This window comes from Salvelinus namaycush, chromosome 7, assembly GCF_016432855.1.
Source record: "Salvelinus namaycush isolate Seneca chromosome 7, SaNama_1.0, whole genome shotgun sequence".
NCBI lineage: Eukaryota > Metazoa > Chordata > Actinopteri > Salmoniformes > Salmonidae > Salvelinus > Salvelinus namaycush.
In genome coordinates this window covers 34488265-34509606 of record NC_052313.1, presented here as the reverse complement: position 1 = coordinate 34509606, position 21342 = coordinate 34488265, and the positions used below count along the sequence as shown (strand labels likewise).

The 21342-nt window shown below is 41.9% G+C and overlaps 1 protein-coding gene across 1 annotated transcript in view; it reads left to right on the top strand.

Moving 5' to 3' along the window:
• LOC120050703 (supervillin-like) overlaps positions 1-21342 on the top strand; it is a 97027-nt gene that overhangs the window by 57467 nt on the left and 18218 nt on the right. The window contains exons 21-27 of the mRNA XM_038997274.1: positions 3548-3719; positions 4350-4442; positions 6243-6329; positions 6624-6807; positions 6931-7103; positions 8697-8852; positions 18551-18687. Coding sequence (XP_038853202.1) covers positions 3548-3719; positions 4350-4442; positions 6243-6329; positions 6624-6807; positions 6931-7103; positions 8697-8852; positions 18551-18687 — 1002 coding nt within the window. The remainder of the gene's footprint in view (positions 1-3547; positions 3720-4349; positions 4443-6242; positions 6330-6623; positions 6808-6930; positions 7104-8696; positions 8853-18550; positions 18688-21342) is intronic.

Here is a 21342-nt window from a genome sequence, read left to right as displayed (position 1 = left end):
TCCATGCTCTGGACACTACGCTGACAGACACAGCAAACCTTCTTGCCACAGCTCGCATTGATGTGCCATCCTGGATGAGCTGCACTACCTGAGCCACTTGTGTGGGTTGTAGACTCCGTCTCATGCTACCACTAGAGTGAAAGCACCGCCAGCATTCAAAAGTGACCAAAACATCAGCCAGGAAGCATAGGAACTGAGAAGTGGTCTGTGGTCACCACCTGCAGAACCACTCATTTATTGGGGGTGTCTTGCTAATTGCCTATAATTTCCACCTGTTGTCTATTCCATTTGCACAACAGCATGTGAAATTTATTGTCAATTAGTGTTGCTTCCTAAGTGGACAGTTTGATTTCACAGAAGTGTGATTGACTTGGTGTTACATTGTGTTGTTTAAGTGTTCCCTTTATTTTTTTGAGCAGTGTATATACAGTTGAAGTCAGAAGTTTACATACATCTTAGCCAAATACATTTAAACTCAGTTTTTCACAATTCCTGACATTTAATCAGAGTAAAAATTCCCTGTCTTAGGTCAGTTAGGATCACCACTTTATTTTAAGAATGTGAAATGTCAGAATAATAGTAGAGAGAAGGATTCATTTCAGCTTGTATTTCTTTCATCACATTCCCAGTGGGTCAGAAGTTTACATACACTCAATTAGTATTTGGTAGCATTGCCTTTAAATTGTTTTAACTTGGGTCAAACATTTCAGGTAGCCTTCCATAAGCTTCCTACAATAAATTGGGTGAATCTTGGCCCATTCCTCCTGACAGAGCTGGTGTAACTGAGTCAGGTTTGTAGGCCTCCTTGCTTGCACACGATTTTTCAGTTCTGCCCACAAATTTTCTATGGGATTGAGTTCAGGGCTTGACTTTGTTGTCCTTAAGCCATTTTTCCACAACTTTGGAAGTATGCTTGGGGTCATTTTCCATTTGCAAGACCCATTTGCGACCAAGCTTTAACTTCCTGACTGATTGAGATGTTGAGATGTTGCTTCAATATATCCACATAACTGTCCTCCCTCATGATGCCATCTATTTTGTGAAGGGCACCAGTCCCTCCTGCAGCAAAGCACCCCCACAACATGATGCTGCCACCCCCGTGCTTCACGGTTGTGATGGTGTTCTTCGGCTTGCAAGCCTCCCCCTTTTTCCTCCAAATATAACGATGGTCATTATGTCCAAACAGATCTATTTTTGTTTCATCAGACCAGAGGACATTTCTCAGAAAAGTACGATCTTTGTCCCAAGTGCAGTTGCAAACCGTAGTTGGGCTTTTTTATGGTGGTTCTGGAGCAGTGGCTTCTTACATTTACATTTAAGTCATTTAGCAGACGCTCTTATCCAGAGCGACTTACAAATTGGCTTCTTCCTTGCTGAGCAGCCTTTCAGGTTATGTCGATATAGGACTCGTTTTACTGTGGATATAGATACTTTTGTACCTGTTTCCTCCAGCATCTTCACAAGGTCATTTGCTGTTGTTCTGATTGATTTGCACTTTTTGCACCAAAGTACACTCATCTCTAGGAGACAGAACGCATCTCCTTCCTGAGCGGTATGACAGCTGCGTGGTCCCGTGGTGTTTATACTTGTGTACTATTGTTTGTACAGATGAACGTGGTACCTTCAGGCATTTGGAAATTGCTCCCAAGGGTGTACCAGACTTGTGGAGGTCTACAATTTTTTTTCTGAGGTCTTGGCTGATTTCTTTTGAATTTCCCATGATGTCAAGCAAAGAGGCACTGAATTTGAAGGTAGGCCTAGAAATACATCCACAGGTACACCTCCAATTGACTCAAATGATGTCAATTAGCCTATCAGAAGCTTCTAAAGCCATGACATAATTTTCTGGAATTTTCTAAGCTGTTTAAAGGCACAGTGTTTGTAAACTTCTGACCAACTGGAATTGTGATACAGTGAATTGTAAGTGAAATAATCTGTCTGTAAAAAAATGTTGGAAAAATGACTTGTCATGCACAAAGTAGATGTCCTAACCGACTTGCCAAAGCTATAGTTTTTTAACAAGAAATTTGTGGAGTGGTTGAAAAACGAGTTTTAATGACTTCAACCTAAGTGTATGTAAACTTCCGACTTCAACTGTGTGTGTATATATGTATATTTTGTACCGGTTTCCTCCAGCATCTTCATATGGTCCTTTGCGGTTGTTCAGGATCTCTGCAGATCCTCTCAAGCTTTGTCAGGTTGGATGGGGAGTGTCGCTACACAGTTATTTTCAGGTCTCTCCAGAAATGTTTGATCGGGTTCAAGTTCAGACTTTGGCTGGGACACTCAAGGACATTCAGAGACTTGTCCTGATGCTACTGCTGCATTGTCTTGGCTGTGTGCTTAGGGTCATTGTCCTATTGGAATAAGAACCTTTGCCCCAGTCTGAGGTCCTGAGCGCTCTGGAGCAGGATCAAGGATCTCTCTGTACTTAGCTCCATTCATCTTTCCCTCGATCCTGACTAGTCTCCCAGTCCCTGCCGCTGAAAAACTTCCCCACAGCATGATTCTGGCACCACCATGCAACACTGTAGGGATGGTGCCAGGTTTCCTCCAGAGGTGAAACTTGACATTCAGGCCAAAAAGTTCAATCTTGGTTTCATCAGACCAGAGAATTTTGTTTTGTCATGGTCTGAGAGTCTTTAGGTGCCTTTTGGCATACTCAAAGCGGGCTGTCATGTGCCTTTTACTGAGGAGTGGCTTCCGTCTGGCCTCTACCATAAAGGCCTGATTGATGGACTGCTGGTTTTGTTGGTTGTCCTTCTGGAAGATTCTCCCATCTCCACAGAGGAACTTTGGAGCTTTATCAGAGTGACCATCGGGTTCTTGGTCACCTCCCTGACCAAGGCCCTTCTCCCCCTATTGCTCAATTTGGCCTGGTGGCCAGCTCTAGGAAGAGTCTTGGTAGTTCCAAACTTCGTCCATTTAAGAATGATGGAGGCTACTGTGTTCTTGGGGACCTTCAATGCTGCAGACATTTTTTGGTACCCTTCCCCAGATCTGTGCCTCGACATATTCGTGTCTCGGAGCTCTAAGGACAAATCTTTCGACCTCATGGCTTGGTTTTGCTCAGACGTGCACTATCAACTGTAGGACCTTATATAGACAGGTGTGTGCCTTTCTAAATCATGTCCAATCAATTGAATTTACCACAGGTGGACTCCAAGTTGTAAGAACATGTCAAGGATGATCAATGGAAAGAGGATGCACCTGAGCTCAATTTCGAGTCTCATAGTAAAGGGTCTGAATACTTAAGTAAATAAGGTATTACTGTTTTTAATTTTTAATACATTTGCTAAAAATTATTAACCTGTTTTCGCTTTGCCATTATGGGGTATTGTGTGTAGATTGATGGAGAAAAAAATGTATTTAATCAATTTTAGAACAAGGCTGTAATGTAACAAAATGTGGAAAAAGTCAAGGGGTTTGAATACTTTCCCGAATACACTGTAGGTAATAGGCTGCCATTTGGGACACAGACAATATTTCACATCACTGAATACACCCAGAGTCTCCCTATCCCCATGTCTCTGTGTTCTCCAAGCAGAGGATGGGAGGGGGAGAGGAGACTACGGAAAACCAGAACCAGCGTATAGAGATGTCTATCCATGAGAGGAAGCAGCTGATCGTGGCCCGAGAAGAGGCCTGGAAGTCCAAGGGCCACGGGGCCGCTAACGACTCCACACAGTTCACTGTGGCCGCACGCATGGTCAAGAAAGGTCGGGTCATCTAATGCGCACACTTGCACAAAAACACATGTATTTGCACACGCATCTGAGCGCACACGGAGCCAGGGTTTGTGTCAGTCAGTGGATAGTGGTCTTCAGTGTCAATTCGCAATTCAGTTACACTCATTCCATATAACCCTGCAGTTTGTTTTGGCAGCCAGTGACTACAATTCTCCCTACAGCCTTCCCAGCTCCCATAGAGTAGCAGCAGTCAGTGTGTATTTCACTCGGGCCGAAAACTATATAGTTGGTCTCCTATTGTCCAGTTAGCAGTACTACAGAGGGTCTTGTCGGTTCCTGGTTCAGTCAGGTTTACTGCTGAGTGAGATTGAGTGAAGCACGGTGCATTACTGTAAGAAATGGAGGGGGGGAGAACACAAACACTGACATACTGTTACAGTACTACTGTTGCTGCTAGGTGGGTGGCTAGCGTATCGCTACAGTAGCTCAAACACAATATATATATATATATATATAAGTCTGTAAAATAGAAGGAGCTGCAGCATGATCTACATTACAGTAGTTAATTTACATTATGCCCTAACTTTTCAGGTCTCTTCTGTTGTTCCATGTGGTGGAACATCCAATTATATTGTTAATGTCTGTCTGTGTGTGTTTCAGGTCTGGCTTCTCCTTCTGCTCTCTTGAACCCTGTGACGTCTCTCCCTTCCAAACCCAAGAACACCACTCCTGCCATCTCCAAGCCCCTGGAAGGTCAGTAGTCCCAATTCAGTTTTTCCCCTTTCTCCCTCACCCTCAGGGATTCAAAAGCATTGGACAGATTGTCTACCATGTTTATTATACCAATCCAAAGCTTTAAACTTTTGAGTGGGATTGAACGAGTTCACGTTTTTGTGAGAAAGGGAAAAATCATAATTGGACAACAACCTCTCTCTCCTCTCTGGTCTATGAGTCACCTTAAAGGGAAACTCTACCCAAAAACTATCTTTTAAAATACAGGAATCATCTATGTATGATGTATTTTGCATCATATGATACAAAACGCAGCATCATATGATGCAAAATGTATCATAAGGGGATAATTTCTCTATTTTGAAAGTTACATATCTTGAAACCTTGATTGATGGCAAGCAAAACAGGTTGGGACTATGTCAACAATGGATTATTGAAACAAATACCAAAAGATTGTTTTTGGTGGAATTTTCCTTTAATATTATTTACAGTAAATAGTTTTGACCAGGGGTTGGAACCGGTTCAGGGAACAGAACTGAAAAAGAACACAAACACAAACATTTTAGGAACAGAAACAGAACCTGGAACGAAAGTGATCTCTAGTGTTCCAGAATAGAACTGTTATTTTAAGATCTTGAGAACCGGTTAATGTAATTTTTTTGTTCCAAAAATATGCCTAATATCTAGTATATAACTCTGTAACGTTATAACACATTCCAGTTCACGTCATGTCATGATGTTCAAGCCGAGCCCCCTCCTTGTCCACCCCTCATTTGACATTTTAGTCATTTAGCAGACGCTCCTATCTAGAGCAACTTAAAGGGGCAATTACACTTAAGTGCCTTGCTCAAGGGCATGTTGACAGATTTTTCACCTAGTCCGCTCTGGGATTCAAACAAGAGACCTTTCGGTTACTGGCCCAGTGCTCTTAACCACTAGGCTTCCTGCCGTCGATCTCTCCTCTCTGGTGAGATTTCAGTCGCATCTCACGCATGCATTTATCTGACCAATCAAACATGTACGTAAATAACTAGCAAGCTTCTCTATCCATGCTAATGTGTCGAGTAAATTAATGCGCTGTTCTGTTCAGAACGATTGGAAAATAATTTCAGTTCCAACCCCTGGTTGTGACTGCATTATGTTGTTTGGGGTAAAAGGTTGTGACTGGGTTATGTCCGTTACTGTTATTAGACGCATGCCGACCCAAATGTAAACGCTACTGAGGAGTTCTTGTGAATAATGTTATATTACTCATCTTCATCATAAAATGTGTGTATCAATAGCCATTCAATATAAAATACACTAACACTGATATGTCAAGAATCACCTCAACGTAATCCAATCACTGCGTAGCTATTGTAGCCTCTGTGTAGTTTGACTCACGATCGAACTACAGTGCAATACATATTTGCCAATGCTAACATTTGGTTATAATCAATTGTCTTTGTTTTTATTCTTTAAGAAATGGAGGATTTATCTAATACTGAAGGTGTTTTAAAATTCCTTTTGCTGTTGTATTGTGTGCATCATATCGCCTGTACTTGTCATGTGTAATCCCTGTGACATTAATCATTGTGGTCATTGTTATCTGGCAACCAATGTCTGATAGAATATGATCCCCGGGATAGTGTTTGGTTGCCCTCAAACTTAAACGCTGTGTTGATGCATGAGACAGATGTCACCTTCATTGCTATTGTGATTGACATGTCTTCTGATTTCATTGAAAAGTGAGTCCCAAATGGCACCCTATTCCCGTGCTGACTAAGTGTAGATGTCAGTCTCTCTCCATTCATAGAGTAACTCTTGTGTGTTGCTTTGCAGAGATCGAGGCCAAACCGGACATGAACCTGGAGTCGGACAGTAAACTCGATAAGCTGGAGTCTTTCCTGGGCAGGTTGAACAGTAAAGGTAAGTGTCTTGTTCTAGTACACTGTCTCCGTCTTTCCCAATTCACTCCCAACCCCTCCGCTTTGGCACTAACTCTGGGATGTTTGCAGATCTGTAAGGTGGAAGGAATAGGGTGGAAGCTCCACCACTACACTGCTTATTCCTGTCCAGACCCTACAGATCTGCAAAAATTGAAGATTTAAAGCCAAGGGGGAGGGGTTGGAAGCGAATTGTGACCAACGGTCTCTGTCTATTGAGGCCTTAGTGACTGGGTCATGTCAAGACTCATCTTGTCTTCCATGCTTCTCCCGTCAGTGGGCGGCCTGCAGGAATCCACCATCACAGTGACGAAGAAGACGGTCAAAGATGTCATGAATCTGGATGATGAGATGTTCGACAAGTTTTACCGCCACATGGCCGAGATGCCCCTCAACATGAACAGCAAGGTGGACATCAATGACGACTTTGACGACATCTTCGGTGGTACCCAGATGCCCAAGTAAGCATGTGCGCACACATACACTCACACACACACACACATACACAGTGCAGAGGTCAGGGGTGAGTCAACACTGTTAAAACCCGTCACCTGCTTTCTGTTGAACCCTAACTTCTGACCTAGGCTGACCTCAGCCATGGTGGAGCACAAGCGGTCGGTGCGTCCAGTGCGCAACGTCCAGTCGTCCAGGAACCCTCTGAAGATGCTGGCAGCCAGAGAGGACATCCGACACGAGTACACAGAGCAGAGACTCAACATCGGCCTGCTGGAGAGCAAGAGGATGAAGCAAGAGAAGAGTGAGTACACGAGAGGGAGTACATAGAGCAGAGACTCAACATAGGCCTGATCTAGAGCAAGAGGATGAAGGCTTAGAAGGGTTATGGTTAGTCCACAATATGTTTTTGCCATATTGCTTAACTTATACCTATCCATCCCTTCAGATCTACAAAAGTGCTTGTGGTTGGGGGAGTTTGGATGACTAGGAATATGGGGGAAATAAGCTTTTGATCTGATTGTGCTTGTATTCAGTTGTAAATGCATTGTCAGTCTATGCAGAGGTGGGTGCTGTGTGCTGTGCTTTAAATTGCTTGCTTTACAGTATGTGAGACTGTGGTTGAGACACACACATTAACAGAACCACAACAGCTCTATGAGAAAATATTCTCTAACACTTCCCACGACAGAAAACTTTCCAGAGCAGACTTTCAATCGTATATTAATAACTCTCTTCCTCCCTACACTACAGTACTTTAACTGATTGAAATCAGGCTGAATGGGTGAGTTTGAGTGCGGTTGGCAGCTTCAGTAGGTCAAGGAGGAGCTGGTACTCAGGCATTGTACTGTAGTTCTATTCTATAAATACATTCACACATTGCATTCTGGGATAGCAGACGTAAACGCTGTAAAAGTGACCTACATTTAAACGCCTTGTCTGAGTCCCAAACTGGCACAGTATTCCCGTATGTAGTTCACTACTTTTAACCAGGGCCCATGGGGCTCTGGTCAAAAGTAGTGCACTTCATAGGGAATTAGAGCGCATTATGGATGCAACCTTGCCTTAATTTCCTGGTATTGTGCAGAGCAATCATTCAAATGTTCACTGTTGTTTTTCTACCATTATTGGTTGGGTAACGGGCTGTGTTGCAAAACACTCTTTTCATGCCAAAATCAATTTTCTGTATAAATGGCCTTGATAAATGGCCTTGATGTAAACAGGCCATAAATGTCTCAATTCTTGTTGTCTTGGAAAGCTGTGTGTTATTGCAATACAATATCAGTACTTGTTGCATTTACAACTTGTCTGTAAGTCAACTGATTTCAGCCAGTATCTGGCTGTGGATTGACTGCATTGTTTGAATGAAATGTTGGCATATTGGCAGTTAATTAGAAAACAATGGAATCGTTCCACTAAAACTGTCTGGATAGTTAACAAACATTCGTCAAATTCATTGCACAGGCAAACCATGGTTGACCAACTCCCATACCATAATGGCTGACATTTTATAGATGCGGTAAAGAGGTCAATCGAAATCAACCAAAACAGTGGAATTGCCATGGAAACATGTGGGGGAAAGATCCCGAGTCGCCTCATTGCCCCCCAGCAAAATGTATACATTTAGGCTATTGTTTTAATGTGTATTTCATATTGTTTTGAGGTAAAAATCTGCGTATGATGCTTGTATGGATGTCAACCCCAACATATGTTCATGTCATCGTTACAAATCAACTGCGTTTACAGTTAAGAACGTCTGCGTTTCATTGACTCCCTTACCACATCTATGCCATCATAAGAAGGTTAATTTCCATTCTAGGGTTCTGATTCCTAATTATATGGTATATTGTGTTTCTTTATAACTCCTCTAACTTATGGCTCCATGTCTTTGTTCCAGTGAATAAAAATAGTGGATTCTCTGAGGTGGCTCTGGCGGGTTTGGCCAGTAAGGAGAACTTCAGCAGTGTCAACCTGCGTAGTGTCAACATCTCCGACCAGATGTCCAACAACAGCGCCGTGCCCTACAAGAAACTCATGCTCTTGCAAGTCAAAGGTGAGATGGACAGATGACCGCTCAACCCCCCCCCCCCCCCCCCCCCCCAAAGGTACAAGGTCATCAGTCAGTCATGCCCAGATAAAAACAAAAACAGGGAAAGAATGTGGTTATGTCACGTGTGCACCCTCTCCGGCCTCTAGGTCACCAGTCCGCTCATTATGGCGCACACCTGTCACCACCGTTACGCGCAACAAAGCATTATGACACTCACCTGGACTCCATCACCTCCTTCGTTACCTGCCCTTTATATGTCACTCCCTTTTGGTTTCTTCCCCCGTCGTCATTGTTTCTGTTTCATGTCTGCGCGTTGTTTGTGTTTCTTGTTTTGTGTTATGTTTTAATTTATTTATTAAATGATTCACTCCCTGAACTTGCTTCCCGACTCTCAGCGTACATCGTTACAGGTTAGCCCCACACACACAACCCTCTAAGCAGAAATGTTTAGATACTGACAGGTATGTTACTCTCACCTTTCATGGGGATATAACATATTTTCTGCCCAAAGGTTTCTTTATGATATGTATTACTCTCTATGCCTGACCCTGCATTTTTTTCATCTATTTTTAGATTTTTAGCAGACACACGCCCCCTTTTTAAATGCCTTGGAGTCAAAAATAGAACAAATCCTTGGTTCTCTGTAGAATTTACAGATCTGTTTATGATGAGAAATCAGGCCTGTGCTAAAGCTAGAAACTCTATAGCTGATTGGCAGCATTTCAGGCAGCTGCGAAATAGATGCACCTCCGCAATTAAGAAAGCCAAATCAAGTTACTTTTTTTTATCCGACTCTGCTTGTGCTCTGTCAAAATGCTGGAAAACAGTTAATGCACTGAAGCGCGGAAATTCCTCTCCTTCCCTGCTTAAGCAAGTTGTCAGACTACTGAGATGTATTTTTATCAGTGACGCTTTTAATTAGCATTTTAGAGAAGAGGAGCTCTGTTTTGTCGAGCTGAGATGTCTGCCAGGCACACAGGGAGGCCTGTCGCCAACTGGGTGTCAGAAGGGGGGGAAGGAGAAAAGTGCTTGAGTGTCATCCGTACAGCAATAATAGGAGAGACCATGTGAGGATATAACGGAGCCGAGTGACTTGGTGTAAAGAGGAGAGGGCCTAGAACCGAGCTTGGGGGACACATGTAGTGAGGGCACGTGGTACAGACACAGATCCTCTCCACACCACCTGGTAGGAGCGACCTGCCAGGAGTGTGCAGAGCCTGAGACGCCCAACCCTGAGAGGGACAGAGGAGCAGAGGAGCGGGTCAGCTTTGGCAGAGCGGAGAGCATTTGTGACACAAAGGACAGTGGTCTTAGTGAGCCGCCTTGAAGCCTGACTGGTTAGGGTCAAGAAGATCATTCTGAGAGAGATAATGAGAGCGTTGGTCAGAGACCATGCACTCAAGTGTTTTAGAAAGAAAAGAAATAAGGGATACCAGTCTCTTGTTTTTGACATTAGAGTGGTCGAGTGTTGGTTTCTTGAGGAGGGGAGAGATTCTGGCCATCTTAATGTCAGAGAGGATGCAGCCAGTAGTCAGGGATGAGTTGATGAGGGAAGTGCGGAATGGGATAAGGTCTCCAGAGATGGTCTGGAGAAGACAGGAGGGGACGGGGTTAAGTGGGCAGGTTGTTGTGCGGCCGGACATCACTAGTTGCAGGATTTCATCTGGAGAGAGAAGGGAGAATAAGGGAAACGTAGTTCTGTGTGAGTGGGCTCAGTAGGCTGAGTGAATGAGGAGTGGATGTCGTCAACTTTTTTTCAGTGGTCCGCTTAGAGGGAGGGGAGGAGAGGAGGTGGAGGAGGATTAAGGAGTTTGGAGAAGTTTTTCAGGGTTGGAGGCAGAAGCTTGAATGTAGAGTGACAGAAATAGGCGATACAGAGGAAAGGAAGGTAGAGAGGAGGGAGTGGGAGGATGATAAGTCCCCCGGAAGTTTCGTATTCCGCTCAGCGGTCCGCAGCCCTGTTCTGTTAGCAAGCAGTGAATCACTCAGCCATAGAACGGAACAACAAAAAACAAATTATTGTTATTTGTTAATAATGATAAACCTCCTGGCATTAACAGGGCGGCAGGTAGCCTAGTGGTTAGAGCATTGGGCCAGTAACCGAAAGGTTGCTGAGATTACAGCGAAAACACAATATAGCATTATATTAGCTTACCACAATAGCCAAACACACAACCGCATTTATCAGCAGCAAAAGGTAGCGATCGCAAAAAACCAGCAAAAGAAAAATAAGAATTTGTTCTTAACTGACTTGCCTAGTTAAATGAAGGTTAACCTCTACCGCTTCTCTCTCCCGGATCCGGGATCCCCCCCATCAAAAAAGCTGACTAGCCTAGCCTAACGCCACAGGGATATCATATAACATAATTTTCATGAAATCACAAGTCCAATACAGCAAATGAAAGATAAACATCTTGTGAATCCAGCCATCATTTCCGATTTTTAAAATGTTTTACAGCGAAAACACTATGTATTTCTATTAGCTAACCACAATAGCAAAAGACTCAACCGCATATTTTCACAATTTTTCTACCGCATAGGTAGCTATCACAAAACCAAATAGAGATATATAATTAGTCACTAACCAAGAAACAACTTCATCAGATGACAGTCTTATAACATGTTATACAATAAATCTATGTTTTGTTCGAAAATGTGCATATTTGAGGTATAAATCAGTTTTACATTGCAGCTACCATCAAACATATCACCAAAGCAGCCAGAATAATTACAGAGAGCAACGTGAAATACCTAAATACTCATCATAAAACATTTATGAAAAATACATGGTGTACAGCAAATGAAAGATAAACATCTTGTGAATCCAGCCAATATTTCCGATTTTTTAAGTGTTTTACAGCGAAAACACAATGTAGAATTATATTAGCTTACCACAATAGCCAAACACACAACCGCATTTATCAGCAGCAAAAGGTAGCGATCGCAAAAAAACAGCAAAAGATATAAAATTAATCACTAACCTTGACCAACTTCATCAGATGACAGTCTTATAACATCATGTTACACAATACATATATGTTTTGTTCGAAAATGTGCATATTTAGAGGTACAAATCTTGGTTTTACATTGTGAATACGTAGCCAAAATGCACAAAATTCTCCGGAGATATTTTGGACAGTCACCTATCTAATCAAAGAACTCATCATAAACTTTACTAAAAAATACATGTTGTACAGCAAATGAAAGATACACTGGTTCTTAAAACTTCTTGTCAATAGGGGGGCGCCATTTTGACTTTGTAAAAATTCGTTCCCAAATTAAACTGCCTCGTACTCAATTCTTGCTCGTACAATATGCATATTACTATTGGATAGAAAACACTCTCTAGTTTCTAAAACCGTTTGAATTATTTCTCTGAGTGAAACAGAACTCATTCTGCAGCACACTTCCTATCAGGAAGTGAGATTTCTGAAATCGAGGTCTCTGTTCTAGGGTCAGTTTATAAATTCCCATGTAAGCTATGGGGCTACATGCACTGCATACGCCTTCCTCTAGATGTCAGTAAGCGGTGAGAATTTGAATGGAGTGGATTGCACCATCTGGGGCACTATAAAAGCTCATGGAACGGAAGGTCCGACCTTTTCAACGGGGCGCCTGACGCAGGAGGGACATCACAATGGCGTCCTGAAAAGCTTTCGTTTTAGCAGTTCTATATCTCCGGCTCTGATTTAATTAGATTTTTGTCTTAAAAACTTCATAAGGTAGTTAATTTAAACCGACTTATAGCAGTTTATATCAGTTTATTGCGATTTTCTGGAATGTCTTTGTGAAGCGCTATCGCTAGTTGGACACCTCTCCAGCACATGGCTAGCGTTAGCTGCTATTTCTACAGGAGAAGAGGACATCTTTCAACCAAAAGACGATTGTTCTGGAGAAAGGACACCTTGCCCAAGATTCTGATGGAAGCTCGTCAAATAGTAAGAAGTCTTTATGCTGTTAATTCGTATTTATGTTGACAAATGTTAAACAATAATTACGCCATGGTCTCGCTTTAGCGCACGCTGTATGCGCAGTAACGTTAATTTTAAAAATCTAACACAGCGGTTGCATTAAGAACTAATGTATTTTTCATTTGCTGTCCAACCTGTATTTTTTAGTCAAGTTTATGAATAGTTATCGATTAGATTAGGTGCCTCCAAGATGGCGCCGGACAGATTGCTTGAAGTTTGGCCACTACTCACATTGTATAACCACGATTTGTGCCGCTACATATGCACATTTTCGAACAAACCCTATATGCATTGTGTAATATGATGTTACAGGACTGTCATCTGAAGAAGTTTATGAAGGTTAGTCAAAAATTATATATCTTTTGCTTGCTTGTTACGATCACTAACCTTTGCTGCTGGTAAATGGTGTTGTGTTTCTGGCTATTGTGGTAAGCTAATATAATGCTATATTATGTTTTCGCTGTAAAACACTTAAAAAATCTGAAATATTGGCTGGATTCACAAGATGTTTGTCTTTCATTTGCTGTACGCTGTGTATTTTTCAGAAATGTTTTATGATGAGTATTTAGGTAATTCACGTTGCTCTCTGTAGTTATTCTAGTCGCTTTGGTGAGAGTTGTGATGGTGGCTGCAATGGTAAACTATGATTTATACCTGAAATATGCAAATTTGTCTAACAAAACATATGCTATACAATAAATATGTTATCAGACTGTCATCTGATGAAGTTGTTTCTTGGTTAGTGGCTATTTATATCTTTATTTGGTCGAATTTGTGATAGCTACCTATGCAGTAAAAAAATTGTGGAGTAAAAAAAGTGGTGTCTTTTGCTAACGTGGTTAGCTAATAGATTTACATATTGTGTCTTCCCTGTAAAACATTTTAAAAATCAGAAATGATGGCTGGATTCACAAGATGTGTATCTTTCATCTGGTGTCTTGGACTTGTGATTTCATGATATTTAGATGCTAGTATTTACTTGTGACGCTATGCTAGGCTATGCTAGTCAGCTTTTTTACTGATGGGGGTGCTCCCGGATCCGGGTTTGGGAGGAATTAGAGGTTAATGCAACCGCTGTGTTAGTTATTTAAAAAAATCTTTAGTACGACATACAGCTTGCGTTATTGCGAGACAGCGCCCGCTATAAGGGCGGAGAATAGGACTAAACATTTCACACAAAATACGAAATAACATCATAAATTGTTCTTACTTTTTGCTGAGCTTCCATCAGAATCTTGTACAAGGAGTCCTTTGTCCAGAATAAATCGTTGTTTGGTTTTAGAATGTCCTTCTCTCCTGTCGAATTAGCAACCTTAGCTAGCCAAGTGGCGCGAAGATGTCCATCTTCACCTAACGCAGAGAACGGAAAACTCCAAAACTCCCAATAAACGTTGAATAATCTGATAAAACTATATTGAAAAAACATACTTTACGATGATATTATCACATGTATCAAATAAAATCAAAGCCGGAGATATTAGCCGTCTATACCGAACGCTTTTCAGAAGCCAATGCTGATGTCCTTCCCGCGCCTTGGTAGACAAAGGAAATTGTGGTCACGTCATTCCAAGAGCTCTTGTTCGACCTCAGATCAAGCTAGACACCCCATTCCACCTCCCACTGCCTGTTGACATCTAGTGGAAGGCGTATGAAGTGCATGTATATCCATAGATTTCAAGCAATTGAATAGGAAGGCCCTGGAACAGAGCCTCGATTTCAGATTTTTCACTTCCTATCAGGAAGTTTACTGCAAAATGAGTTCTGTTTTACTCACAGATATAATTCAAACGGTTTTAGAAACTTGAGAGTGTTTTCTATCCAATGGTAATAATAATATGCATATTGTACGATCTAGAATAGAGTACGAGGCAGTTTAATTTGGGCACGATCTTTTACAAAGTGGAAACAGCGCCCCCATATTGACAAGAAGTTTTAAACAAAAAATAATAATTAAAATAGGGCAGTGTGATAGCGATTGCATCGTCTGTGGCCCTTTTGGGGTGGTATGCAAACTGAAGTGGGTCTAGGGTGGCCGGGTAACATGGAGGTGATAAGATTCTGGACTGGTCTCTCAAAGCACTTAATGATGACAAAAGTGAGTGTTACGGGGCGGTAGTCATTTCATTCAGTTATCTTTGCCTTCTTGGGTACAGGAACTATGGTGGCCATCTTGAAGCATGTGGGGACAGCAGACTGGGATAGGTAGCAATTTAATATGTCTGTAAACACACCAGCCAGCTGGTCTGCACATGCTCTGAGGACGCGGCTTGGGATGCTGTTTGGGCCAACAGCCTTGCGAGGGTTAACACGTTTAAATGTTTCACTCACATCGGCCACGGAGAAGGAGAGGGGGGGGGGGGGCGCAGTCCTTGTTAGCGGGCCGCAACGGTGGCACTGACAAAGAAGGTGTTTAGTTTGTCTGGAAGCGTGACGTTGGTGTTCGTGACATGGCTGGTTTTCTTTTTGTAGTCCGTGATTTCCTGTATACCCTGCCACATAGGTCTCGTGGCTGAGCTGTTGAATTGCGACTCCACTTTGTCCCTGTTCCGGCATTTCTCCTGTTTGATTGCCTTGCAGAGGGAATAACTAAACTGTTTATATTCAGGCATATTCCCAGACCTCTTTCCATGGTTAAATGCGGTGGTTCGCACTTTCAGTTCTGCGCAAATGCTGCCATCCGTCCACGGTTTCTGGTTAGGGTAGGTTTTAATAGTCACAGTGGGTACATCTCCAATGTACTTCTTTATAAACTCACTCACCGAGTCAGCGTATAGATCGATGTCGTTATCTGAGTTTGACCGGAACATATCCCAGTCCGCGTGATCAAACCAACTTTGAAGCGTGGATTCCAATTGGTCAGACCAGCGTTGAATGGTTCTAGTCACTGGAGATAGGGCGGGGGAGGGATATGTATGCATCACGGAAGTTAGAGTAGTAGTGATCGAGTGTATTACCCCCGAGGATCCACTTCGGGAAAGTTGTATTCCTGGTCGTAATATTGGTTGACGTCACTCTTATATCCAATAGTTCTTCCCAGCTGTATGTAATACGACTTAAGATTTCCTGGGGTAACAATGTAAGAAATAATACATTTTAAAAAAAAGTTTCCTTAGGACTCGAAGCGAGGCGACCATCTCTGTCGGCGCCATCTTGCATGGGCAGCGACCATGTAACGCTTTTACAACATACAGAATTGTTTGTTGTCAATGGGCAAAGTATTGACACGTTTTTTAAAATTGAGAGACGAGCTTAAAGTTTTCTTTACTGACCATAATGTTCACTTGTCTGACCGCTTGCATGATGACGAGTTTCTCACACGACTGGCCTATCTGGGTGATGTTTTTTCTCACCTGAATGATCTGAATCTAGGATTACAGGGACTCTCCGTAACTATATTCAATGTGCGGGACAAAATTGAGGCTATGATTTAAGAAGTTGGAGCTCTTCTGTCTGCATTAACAAAGACAACACAGGTCTTTCCATTATTGTATGATTTTGTTGTGTGCAAATGAACTCAAGCTTACGGACAATGTCAAATGTAATATAGCGAAGCACCTGAGTGAGTTGGGGGCGCAATTACGCAGGCACTTTCTTGAAACGGATGACACAAACAACTCGATTCGTTATCCTTTTCATGCCCTGCCCCCAGTCCAATTACCGATATCTGAACAAGAGAGACTCATTGAAATTGCAACAATCGGTTCTGTGAAAATGTAATTTAATCAGAAGCCACTGCCAAATTTCTGGATTGGCCTGCGCTCAGAGTATCCTGCCTTGGCAAATCGCCATGTCCTTTGCAACCAAGTACCAATGTGAGGGTGGATTCTCAGCCATCACTGGCATGAAATGTAAATACAGGCACAGACTGCGTGTGGAAAATGATTTAAGACTGAGACTCTCTCCAATACAATCCAACATTGCAGATTTATGTGCATCCTTTCAAGCACATCCTTCTCAGTAACTTGTGGTGAGTTATTCACAATTTTTGATGAACAATTAAGGTGTTATATGTAAGATGGTTAAATAAAGAGCAAAATTATTGATTATTATATTATTATTTGTGCCCTGGTCCTATAAGAGCTCTTTGTCACTTCCCACGAGCCGGGTTGTGACAACAACTCACACTCATTCTTATGTTTAATAAATGTATTGTATGTGTGTGTGGCAGGCTTACAATGATGGCAAAAAAACAACATTTGAGAGTGCGCTGACCCTGGTGCTAGAGGGGGTACTCAGCTGGAGGTTGAATGTTTGAAGGGGTACGGGACTATAAAAAGTTTAGGAACCACTGCTCTAGAGAAATGTTCTTGTTGAGGATATTTTGAATGAAGAGTATTTGTTTTCTATGATTGCTTTGTATCTGTTTTGCTTTTTATATTTATTCATTTGTATTTCTGTAATTACAGGGCTCATCTGTAAAATAATCCTTGGTCTCAGCATGACTCCCTATCAAAGTCAAGGTTAAATAAAGAAACGGCCTTGAAACCAACCACGCACTCCCTCCACTGCCATTTCCTAGTAGTTCTTTGGAGAGACATGCAGGTCAACAATGCTACAGTAAACGCAACCGTTTAGAGGATAAATCTGAGCTGGAATCCCAAACACATTTCACACAAAGTAACAGACAGTCTCATAGTATATCATCTTACAATGACAAGAAAGGGACTGGAGTAATCATTTATGTGTAGTATTCTGATAATGGTTTCATCTTCACAAAGAAGGAAGGCAGTGTTTTCTTTGACTGTCGCGTCACATTGAGGAGAAAAATATCTCAGGCTGTGTCTCAAATGGCTCCCTATTCATTATGTAGTGCACTATGTAGGGGATTTGGGATTTGGGATGCAGCCTCAGTCATCAGAGAGGTCATTCGCCTAGATTAGACAGATATTGAGGGCAGGAAGCACATCTTCCATGTATCAAGGAGACTGTAGCCTATAACAAGCATGCTAAGGCAAACCATCCAGAACAGTGAGCAGCAAAACGTTGGCTACATCCTCAATGGCACCCTATTCCCTATATAGCGCACTATTTTTGACCAGAGCCCTTTGGGAATAAAGGGAATGGGGTGCCATTTGGGATGCAGATGGCTGTCTGCTGCTGCATGTTAATTGACTAAATGATATCATTGTTTTGTCCTTGTTGTCTTCTAGTCTGGGGAAAGAAGAAAGGATTGTGTACGTTGTGCCTGTTTGCACTGCTTATTGCAGCCACATCTGTCACAGTAGTAACCCATTTCCTAGTGCTGCTGTGCTTGGGTCCACAGAGAAAAATGGCCTAATTGGCAATTTTTACCCAAAGCAACGAAGGATGCTCTTCAAGGGTGTCCTTTCTTTTCCAGAGGATGTTTTTGTGTTTTTTTGTGGTTGTTTTGGTTCCTTCTCTACACCTCTTCCATGCAGCTGTGGTGCTTAATCATGTTACCCAGGTCACCTCGCTCTACCCTGGGCTAGCCTGTCCCGCCAATCCTCCCCCCCCTCCCTAATCCAGCCCAAATCCAATAAGACCAACCAGACCACATTTAAAGTGGTATTCTAATCTTAAAAACACCCTTAGGGTATGTCCAAGATGGCACCCATATTCCCTATATAGTGCACTATTTTGACCCGAGCCCTGTTAATGACTCTATTAATGATTTCTTCTTAAATGCCGTTAAAATCAAGATCAAAACATTTGATAATATATGCCTGTCTGTCTGTGTTTGTTTGTTTCTGTCTGGTTTATAATAACCAGGCCGACGGCACGTCCAGACCAGACTAGTGGAGCCCAGAGCGTCCTCTCTAAACAGCGGGGATTGCTTTCTGCTCATCACTCCCCATCACTGCTTTGTCTGGACCGGAGAGTTTGCCAACGTCATCGAGAAGGCCAAGGTGAGTCTGCCATGTTAATTTTCATTCAGTCTTCTTGCTCTTGGTGTTATATGTAACTTATTGTCCCTAGAGGGAAATTTGGTTCATGAGCAGGGGTAACATGATAAAAGTACAGGCTTATCAGACACACTGATCAAAACACATGCACCAATGTTGTCATACATATATTGTAAGGATTGCTGCTCAGTGTTGTCTTATTTATACTGAACAAAAATATAAACGCAACAATTTCAAAGATTTTACTGAGTTATATAAGGAAGTAGCTCAATTTAAATAAATTCATTAGGCCCTAATCTATGGATTGCACATGTCTGGGAATACAGATATGCATCTGTTGGTCACAAATAACTTTTTAAAAAGGTAGGGACGAGGATCAGAAAACCAGTCGGTATCTGGTGTGACCAATATTTGCCTCATGCAGCGACACAAATCCTTCGCATAGAGTTGATCAGGCTGTTGGTTGTGGCCTGTGGAATGCAAAACAATTTGAGCACAACATTTTTAGAGAAATACGCCTTTTATGCATATGGAAAATTTACATTACAAAAGTTACATTAGGTATGTTTCTATACTCCATAGATGAACGCGAGTAACCATCTGTCAGTGAGGTTTAAAGGGACTTTGTTATTATTAGGCGTGTGCTACATCACGTGTAGGAAGTAAATACTATTTTGCTTGTTATTTTTGATTAATGTACTGCATTGTAGTGGGAGCTAGCAACACAGGAAGTGTGTGTGTGTGTGTGGGGAGCTGCAGTAACAGGAAGCCACACAGTGACACATCAACCCAGACCTAGAGCCATTGTTTTAGACATACTCTGCTCAAACTGAACTCTAAACTCTGTATGGCCAGGAGGAACACAGACTTCATTCTAAAATTCTATTAAAAAAAACTATAATTCAGACTATAAAACCCCAAGCAGATTGACATAAAGTGTAGTCCACTTTGTTCTAATGGCAGAAATAATTTGATTGGTTTAGGGCAGAACAAATTCGATTGGTTGCTGCTAGCGTGCTACATTTGACTCTTATGCTCTTTAGAAATGATGGTGCTGACAAACATGGTCACCCTGTTTTTAGCTCCTAGCTAACTTTGCAAAAATTTGTGTGTGTTATTTCTTACATTATTTTTGTGAATGTTTTTAGTATTATTACCTACTTTTTGAAAATAACTTTTGGGATGTTAGATTGCGGTCACTCACCAGAAATTCGACTTTCCTGACCTGGCTTCTTTGTCTAGACTTCCTGAGGCAGCCCCATTCATCCCGGGTGCTGCACAAAAACTTTGATGCTGGAGAAGATGGAGGAGAAGTGGGGTGTTTGTCAGGCTCAGGCGGCGAACAAACCATCCCTCGCTTCTGAGTATATTTCTTGCTGACGTTCAGTCCCTGGACAATAAAGTAGACTAGCTCAGGGCGAGGATCTCCTTTCAGAGAGACATAAGGGACTGTAACATACTCAGTAACATACCCCATAGACGATTCTGTGCTTCCAACTTTGTGGCAACAGTTTGGGGAAACGCCTTTTCCGGTTTCAGCATGACAATGCCCCCATGCACAAAGCGAGGTCCATACAGAAATGGTTTGTCGAGATCGGTGTGGAAGAACTTGACAGAGCCCTGACCTCAACCCATCGAACACCATTGGGATGAATTGGAACGCCGACGGGGAGTCTGGCCTAATCGCCCTACATCTGTGCCCGACCTCACTAATGCTCTTGTGGCTGAATGGAAGGAAGTCCCCTCAGCAATGTTCTAACATCTAGTGGAAAGCCTTCCAGTGGAGGATGTTATAGCAGCAAAGGGGGGGACCAACTCCATATCAATGCCCATGGATTTGGAAGGAGATGTTCGACGAGCAGGTGTCCGCATACTTTTGGTCATGACTCATATAGCATATTTATATTCTTGACTCGGGTTAGGAAGCAAATTTCCTGCAATTCTATCCATTTTGCCATGGGGTTGTGTACTGTGTATTTACAGTAAATACTGCATTCTCGTCATGGCTCATTCTAATATTTCTACTACTGTACATTGCATTTTAGTTACTGTTTATATACACCGTATATGTATTTATATACTGGATCCTTGACATAGCCCACTCTATCTACTGCTGTACATATCATTCTTAGTATATGTTGTGTAAATTCATCCAGTGTATATATGTATAGATTGAATTTGGATTACTGTTAGTGCTAATTGGGTTGTTAATTGGATTCCGAGATTTCTTGATTTGTTGTATTTTTTAAATTAAAATGTTTTATTTTACTGCATTGTTAGGAGCAAGTAGCATAAAAAATGTTACAAGTAGTTTTATTTACAAGATTCTCAGTTAAAACCTTTTTTTTTTTAATGTTTTTAATAGTTGTGCATCTGCTAGATGCCCATTGACCTTTTAGAAACCAATCAGATCTGATCTGCCCTAAACCAAACAGATTCTTTCAGCCCTTAGAACAAAGTTGACTACACTTTGTCAACCTACAAAAACCCCTGGGGGTTTGTTCAAAACTCTTGCATAGGAGGCCCATCTCAGGATATGCTTCTTAAGAACATATCTATTTACCAATAGCTAAATATCTAACTGTCGAACAATGACACATCAAATCATCAGTGGTGAATTACTTATTTTAGTCCTCGAAGGAACCGTTTTCTTATTGT